We start from the raw sequence: 7,956 nt of genomic DNA on the forward strand, positions 1-7,956 counted from the left end.
ATATATGTATATGTATAAAATATATTTAAGAAATGTGCCGCTCACGCGCAGCCAAACGATGGAGTGGCGAAATCTTCGTTTGTGTTTTCTTAAATTTTATCACTGATCCTCATCATGCTTTTTTTATATAGTTCAAATGCGATCCAAGAATCTACAAAAGTAATCTGCGAACTAGCTCCGATCGAGCAGAAAAGCGAGGATATTTTATACGAGTTAAGAGATATTACAGTTACATATAATCCAAATCGTAGCTTTGTATCGTGTGAGAGGGCTATTTGTGACGGGTATACGATATAATGGCATTCGAAAAGTTACAGGTATAGTAACTGTAATTATAATAAAATATACGGATGAATAAACAGCTATATCTAAACGAAAAATTGCATTCTTCAAATTCCGCGGACATTCAGGGTCATTTCGTAATTATCACTTAGATACGTCATACACACGTGATATATGTATATGATATGCACGTGGGCGTGTAAAGACGTGTAAAGCCTGGCATTCCACGTATTTGTTATCTGTCAGCATACCTTGGCATACTTAACAAATCAATTGTTGGTGATTTATATTTTAAAATCGTCGTAAATTTGGTCTCTCTCATGATTTGAAATTCCATCAACAATGAAATGCGATCTGTACCATTTCTGAGATCATAATTTTTTAATTTTATTTAAAAATTTTTTTAATAATTATTAAAATTATTAAAATTGTTTTCCTTTCAAGAGATACAATGCGATATAAGTTCTATCTTTATTATTCATTGAAAATTAAGAAGGATAGAACGATATTTGTGTCTCCTAAGGAACTCTACACAATCAAAGGAATAGAGAACAGAAAATAAGAATTTCAATCAAAAACTGTGCTCCACAAAATATGATTTCTGATAGATTGAGATTCTTTTTTACTATTCTCTGTTCACTATTCCTTTGATTGTGCGGAACTATTAAAAGGAAAGCAGTTTTAATTATAAATGTATAAGATCGAATTATAAATGAGTATGTAACGCCAGATTATGCGCGATTTGAGACGGTTTAAAATTCATAATTAGGTATTTGTTTGAACTATAGCTGCAAGTAATGCGAATGGATGAGTTTGTATTCATTATGATTCATTGTTTATTACTCATGTCAATTCGTCAGCAGAGTGGATTTTTTTTTTACAAATTTAAAGGGCGCGAATCATCACGAATCGCGCCACGTTGACATCTGGCGGTCGAGCTTGTTTACTAAGAATGACATTCTTGTGCGTATTGTTGAACACGGTGATATCAATCGTACATAGATCACGTTTCGCAATCCGAGAAATGCGAGACCGAATCGACAAATTAAAAATGCACACATAAACTCATAACAAACAGCGATGGTCATTCTATAATCGCAGCCCTGTGAGCTTTTCTGGACTGTTCAAGTGTTACAATCTAACCTAATTTTTTCTTTCATGCTGCTCTGCAAGCATAAACTGTTTCAAAATGATGCAACAATATATGAAGGAATTGGAGCAGGTTTTTAGAATTAATCTCTTTTTTCGTTCATTGAAAAATTAATTTCACGATTTATTTCGATATTACATAATTTTATATATTAGTCATTAAGTGTAATATGAGATCAGCTTATACAAGAACTACCTAGTCATTTCAATAAATTTAATTTTTTAAATAAATGCAATAAATTTAATACCGTATAATTTATAAATTTCTGTGCAATGTCATATTAAGCTGATGTCATGAATAGATTGCAACATTGTTTCACAGGATCCGTTTGACCCTGAAGAATTTGTCGAAAGATTAGCTTGGAGAACTGTCAATGATAACACGAAAGATGGAGGAAAGACATTTTTTGATCCAGTTATCGTTCACGAGACTTTTTTGCAAGCAATTAAAGACTTACAGATCCTACAAGAACGTCAGCAAAAGAAATGCGATAAATTAGAAGCTGCGCTGAAAGAAGAAGAAGCTCGACATATGTTTGAGATATTAGAATTACAGGAGAGAAATCGACATTTTATTGAGTTATTTCATCAGTTAGATGAGAGAATAAATCTCGTAGCTACTAAAGTCTTACATCTGGGAGATCAGTTGGAAAGTGTCAATACACCGAGGGCAAGAGCAGTTGAAGCTCAAAAATTAATGAGACACTTCTCAGAATTTTTAAGTCCTGGTCCATTGACAGATCCAATTTTCACAGATAAGTCCTCGGTAAAGATAGAAGATAATTAAATTATTTTTACAACTAAAAAATTTACTTGCAGAAAAAGAAACTAAAACATAAAGGAAAAAAGAAAAAATACTTAAAAAAAAACATACTTTTATTCCTTTATAATTTATTATATATCCCAAAATTACATACATTTCAAATTTTTAATAATTCTGGATATTGAAATTCATATTCTCTGGAGAACTTTGTTTTTTTTAGTTATGTCGTTGTAGTAAATGAACGATATGTGGAAATAAAGTTTGATAAAGTTTATTTAAATTGGTTAATAAAGTTTATTCAATGTTATTTGTTACAGTTAAACGATGCTGCGGATGTAATACAAAAACTCCATCTCATAGCCCAGGAACTTCCTTCTGAAAAATTTGAACATGCCAAGAAGAAAATTGGTATCAAGTATGACGAAATAGAACGGAATCTAATCGAGGAATTTGTAAGAGCGCACAATAGAGAAGATGCGCCGCGTATGAGGGAATTGGCGAGTACTTTGGCAAATTTCAAGGGTTACTCTCAGTGCATCGATGCATTTATAGAACAAAGTCAAATGGGTTCCTTCGGTGGAAAGGATGTCTTTCAAGATGTCATACCTATGTGTACAAAATATCACAAGCTTATGCAACAGGTGTTCTCTAATCCTGAGCAAGTGATGGCTAAGTTTGTTTTAAACATATACCATCTGCGCCTTCAAAAATATGCGGTTGCTAAATTAGCTGACAAAAATGATTCCGAAAAGTATCTTAAAAATCTGTACGATCTGTATACAAGAACTGTTAAGCTGTCCAATGATCTAAAGGTCTTCAATATGGGCGCTGATGAAACTTATCTTGCCAAACTTACTAGAAACATCTTTCAGAAATATTTAGATACTTATATTAGGTAAGTTCATAATTTAGAATTATGCTGCTGGAAATAATAGAGCTGGCTAATGATTATTATTGATTATTTTAGTATCGAAACGAAGGCATTTCGAGAAAAGTCAGCAACTTTGCTTATAGAATATTACGAATCCAAAAATCATCAGAAAAAGCAATTGCAAATGGGTGGCTTTCAAGAATTACGTAGAGACTTACAGGCTGTATTAGGTGCAAGAACGAATATAAACATTGCTCAAATAGAAGATTACGGAGGGGAAACGTTTTTGTCAGAAGAACTGGCAATCGCGATACTACAGAGAAGCAAACTCGCATTTCAAAGATGTCAATTACTTTCACAATCTATTGATATATCTACAAATGCACTGCAGATCTTGGAAATATTATTACAATATTTAATAAGCGAGCATGTAGACTATGCATTGGAATTGGGCTTACAAAGTGTACCGATACCAGAGAGTAGGACTCAACCAGAAATTCATTTTTTCAATGTAGTGCATCAGTGTAATGCCATTGTCCGACTTTTGGAGGAACAATTCAACGACAGTGTACTGCCTCTTGTTATGTATGCAAGTTTTTTATTTATCTGATATGCTTTTTTTACAATAGCAATACAAGTTATAATACTATATTTTTTTTTTAGTTCGACACCCAAACACGCTGACTGTTTATTGAAGAAAAAAGCGGTATTAGAACAAATAGATGTCAAGTTAGACATTGGCTTAGACAGAAGCATAAACGCTATTGTAGGTTGGGTAAAAGTATATTTACAAAGCGAACAAAAAAAGACTGATTTTAAGCCGGAAACCAATGTGGATACTGTGAATACTCCAGCTTGTTTAGTAGTGGTACAGTACGTGAGCGGTATGATACGACTGATACGAAACACCTTGGACGGCAGGCATTTAGATACCGCTCTTAAAGAATTAGGAATTAGATTCCACAAAATCATTTACGATCATTTACAACAATTTCAATTTAATTCCGCTGGTGCTATGTGCGCGATATGCGACATGAATGAATATCGCAAATGCATTAAAGAGCTCGAAGTTGAATTTGTTACGAATCTCTTTGATACTTTGCACGCTTTGTGCAACTTGCTGTTGGTTAAACCGGAAAATCTGAAACAAGTTTGTACAGGAGAGCAGTTGGTATGTTGTATAATGTATTGTATTCAAGAAATATATTTTTAGAAATATATATTATATATATATTTTTTTATGATTACAGATGACACTTGATCGTACCGTTCTACTTAATTTTATTCAATTAAGGACTGATTACAAGACACAGAAGTTAGCCAATTGTTTAAAAGGTATAACAACTTAATGACATATTCTGCTTAAATAAAAATCGAAAAATATTTCATGCTCAGCCTACTTCTTCATGATCAATGATTAAACTAGCTACCAAATATATGAAAACAAGTAATATCATGGTTAAATAATTTTTTAATCATTTTTTTAAATATTATTTTCGCCTTTAGGCTCATTCATCCTGTTATATTTGCAAATATATAGCATTTGCAGAAAATAGTCTTCAAAATAGATTTACCCTATTCATTATTTTGACAAATCACAATAAATGAGTTGATTAGAGATGCATTCCACAATTTTTGATAAGATAATATTAAATTGAAGTCTAATAACATAAAAGAAAATAACAAAGATGGAGAATTTTGGCGCACAATTATATATTTTATTATACATCAGAGATATTAATTACAAGTAGTTTCTTTTAATATTACAGTGTGTAAAATATTGCAAAAACATTTCATATTTCATACTTAAAATTGTTTTTTACAGATTGATAGATTTGAAATTTGCTTTTATTTGTGCGCGAAAATTCGCGTTTTTGTTTATTACAATATTCTGTTATTCGTTTAAATTTAGTTATAAATATAATTATTCAAATATTCATATTTGCACGTTACAGAAGAAAATATTTATAAAAGTCATTATATTAAACGTCTAATCAGAAAGCATTCCATGTCTTTTAAAATTAAAGAACTGCTAAAGTTTGACAGCTCACATACTGTTGTCAATACACGCTGTCTAAACGCGACAATTTATAGTTCCATACTGTAGGAAATCGACTTCAGCTTGATTAAATGACTTTTTAATGAGTTATGAAAAAAGTGGAAAGAGACGCGCAGTCCACTGTATATCAGCGCATACGATAGTTGTTAGTCTCGTGTACTTGGCACAACTCCCCTTTAAAATCTAACTCAATGCTGAAATCCAGATCTCTGTAATTCCTGGCATTGGGCCTCATCGAGAATACGCCGTATATTTCTTCTCCCTTCTTCACTGTCATATACTCGTCGAAATAAAAGACAGTTTGCTTCCAATGTGTGTATGGCACTTCCGGTGCGGTACTGAAGCCAATACGTTTGTGGCACTTTGTGAATTCGATGTTGAAGAATGTAACTAAAGCTTGTACATAGTCATTTCTGCGGACTTGAAGAGTAAACGGTGACGAGAACTCAAGATCGGCCTTCGTTACTGTGTACAGATCAACTTCTTTAATTAGGCATGCATTTGTAACAACTTGTTTTGGATCGACAACATCCACTAGCGGTTCGCTAATGGCTACCTTCCTTATGCTACTCATGTCAAATCCATACACGTCATCCCACCAATTAATCTTCTCGTCTTTATATTGTCTATCTTCAATCCCACAAATGAAGAGAGTCGCTTTATCAGGGAAGAGCATACCATCTTCACGAAGCCATTTGTCTCTGGCAAAGAGTACTGTATCCAACATCGATTCATAGAACAAACAGTAGCCCATCCATTCAGATATTATTATATCGACCTTTTCTATTCCATCGGGCAATGAAACTTCTTCGACTTTTCCTTTAAGTATCGTTATAACGTTGGACAGATTGTTTGCCTCTACTATCTTTTCTGCGTATTCAACAATATTAGAGCATTCGATACCAATGACTTTGGCTGCACCAGCTTTAGCTGCAAACATGGAGAGAATACCCGTGCCACAGCCAATGTCAAGAACTGTCTTCCCTTTGAAGAGATGTTTATTATGATACATGGAGTTTCGGTAAGTTACAGTGCGTACTTCATCCTTTAACATTTCTTCATGTATTCCATAATGAGCGTAGGAATCAAAATAGTAATCCCTTGATGTCATATCATCAACAGATACAGATTCTCTGCAGGATTGTGCATTAACATTTTTATTCACAGTAGTAGGCTCTGCTGCTATGTCCATGGATTCCATTTCTGATGTCTGTAATATTTATAGAGAATCAAAAACTATTCGAGTATTCAAATAATCTATTTATTTTGCTTTTTAATTTATTGTGTGCTTATAAGTAATAATTATAAAATTGTATTAATTGTAAAATTATAAATTTGGGTTTTTATGGTACATATATAAAATTTTACTTAAATTTCTTCGAAACAAAGAAATGGCTTTAGTTTAAAACTATTTGTAATGCAATAAAAATATTTAAAAATTTTGAATTTTTCCAACAATTTTTGAAAGCCTAAAATAAAATAGTTAAAAAAACTAGATTAGACAAAGAGAATAAAAGTACGATTACAGATAGATGGTTATAAATTATAAAATACAATACTTTATAATCTCGTTGTGTTATAACAATGAAAAAAGCTTCATTTCATGATATCTGTTCTTTTCAGTCTAAATTTCTTTCACAGTTTATTCTTTTTTTTTTCATGAAGAGAAAAGGAGGAAAGAGATGAATCATGCAAGAAGTTTTAACTAAAAAAATACAGGTATGTAGATATGTGCTCTGCACTGCTTAATATCATTTAATCAATGTAATAACGACAAATGCTTAGCTTCAGTATGGAAAAAATAGATAAATCACATAGGAATGTATCGGTCATCCACACTCCATCGTATAAATGTATAAAGCACACACATATATCCTACAACTATTGTTTATACTACAAAAATAAATACAGTTTAAGTAATAAATTTACAATGACGTTCATAAGTACGATTAGCGTAGGGTCTATAGTCCAACGAACTCGTTCTCGCGCCGGCGATAATACACGTGCCCGCCAAAATAAATGGCGTCTCTTTCCGAATCGAATGGCCAGTCGATATCCTGCCAGCACGCGCTCTATTCTGCGATATTGCTATATCGTTTCCGCTGGACTATATAGAATGTCTCTCGAGTACTGCGAATCTCCCTCTTTTCGATAATTGCGTATCCGTAGCCAGGATTATTTAACGTTTTAATCGCGGAATCGCCTCAAAAAATGTATCGCGACAGTGTGATTCCCAACTCGCGCCGACAGCCTCGCGGGTATCTCTACTGTGCGAGACGCGTTAGGACTATATTCATCATGACAAAGTCGATGTCCTAGCTGTTTTGTACTCCGATAGTGCGCATCTATTGATTACAGAGCGTATCGATGCGTGGATAATAGCCCGTTAGAGGTAAAGTTTTCCGTTACTTTATTGAATAACCGACTCCATAAAACTCACCGAATTCTCCGTAGTACACACGCGACTCTGCTTGATTTCTACCGGCACTTCATCACTCGTCGCCATTTTGACTGCGTCACAGCAGACGACCGAATCATCTCCCAGGCCTGTCACTAGCAGTTAGAGGCTCCGCACAACAAGGGGCTTTGCACAATAAAAGGAACAGGGAACAGAGAACAGAAAATAAGAATTTCAACCTATCAGAAACTGTGTATTCCACAATACATGATTTCTGATAGATTGAAATATTATTCTCTATTATTAAATCTTATTCTTTGTTGTCTGTTCCTTGTCCTTTTATTGCGCGGTGCCCCTTACTAGTGTGAAAAGCATTTCTCACTAATTGCGACATGTAAATATGTATTTTCTTTTTTTTTTTTTTTTTTTTTTTT

At 33.3% G+C, this 7,956-nt stretch overlaps 2 protein-coding genes across 2 annotated transcripts; one reads left to right on the forward strand and one right to left on the reverse strand.

Moving 5' to 3' along the window:
- The first annotated feature begins 1,142 nt into the window (after nucleotides 1-1,142).
- LOC108685595 (exocyst complex component 5) lies at nucleotides 1,143-4,453 on the forward strand. Its single transcript, XM_018190456.1, has 6 exons — nucleotides 1,143-1,504; nucleotides 1,754-2,197; nucleotides 2,512-3,089; nucleotides 3,162-3,650; nucleotides 3,729-4,236; nucleotides 4,316-4,453. Exons 1-6 carry the CDS (start codon nucleotides 1,472-1,474, stop codon nucleotides 4,412-4,414), a joined length of 2,151 nt encoding a protein of 716 aa, XP_018045945.1. The 5' UTR covers nucleotides 1,143-1,471; the 3' UTR covers nucleotides 4,415-4,453.
- Nucleotides 4,454-5,015: 562 nt separating this feature from the next.
- On the reverse strand, nucleotides 5,016-7,634 carry LOC108685576 (protein arginine N-methyltransferase 1). Its single transcript, XM_018190428.1, has 2 exons — nucleotides 7,565-7,634; nucleotides 5,016-6,334 (listed from the first exon to the last, which is right to left on the reverse strand). The coding sequence occupies exons 1-2, from the start codon at nucleotides 7,628-7,630 to the stop codon at nucleotides 5,252-5,254; spliced, it is 1,149 nt and encodes a 382-aa protein (XP_018045917.1). The 5' UTR covers nucleotides 7,631-7,634; the 3' UTR covers nucleotides 5,016-5,251.
- Between the last annotated feature and the right edge of the window lie 322 nt (nucleotides 7,635-7,956).

The sequence above is a fragment of the Atta colombica genome, unplaced genomic scaffold (genome assembly GCF_001594045.1).
Source record: "Atta colombica isolate Treedump-2 unplaced genomic scaffold, Acol1.0 scaffold155, whole genome shotgun sequence".
NCBI classification, from domain to species: domain Eukaryota; kingdom Metazoa; phylum Arthropoda; class Insecta; order Hymenoptera; family Formicidae; genus Atta; species Atta colombica.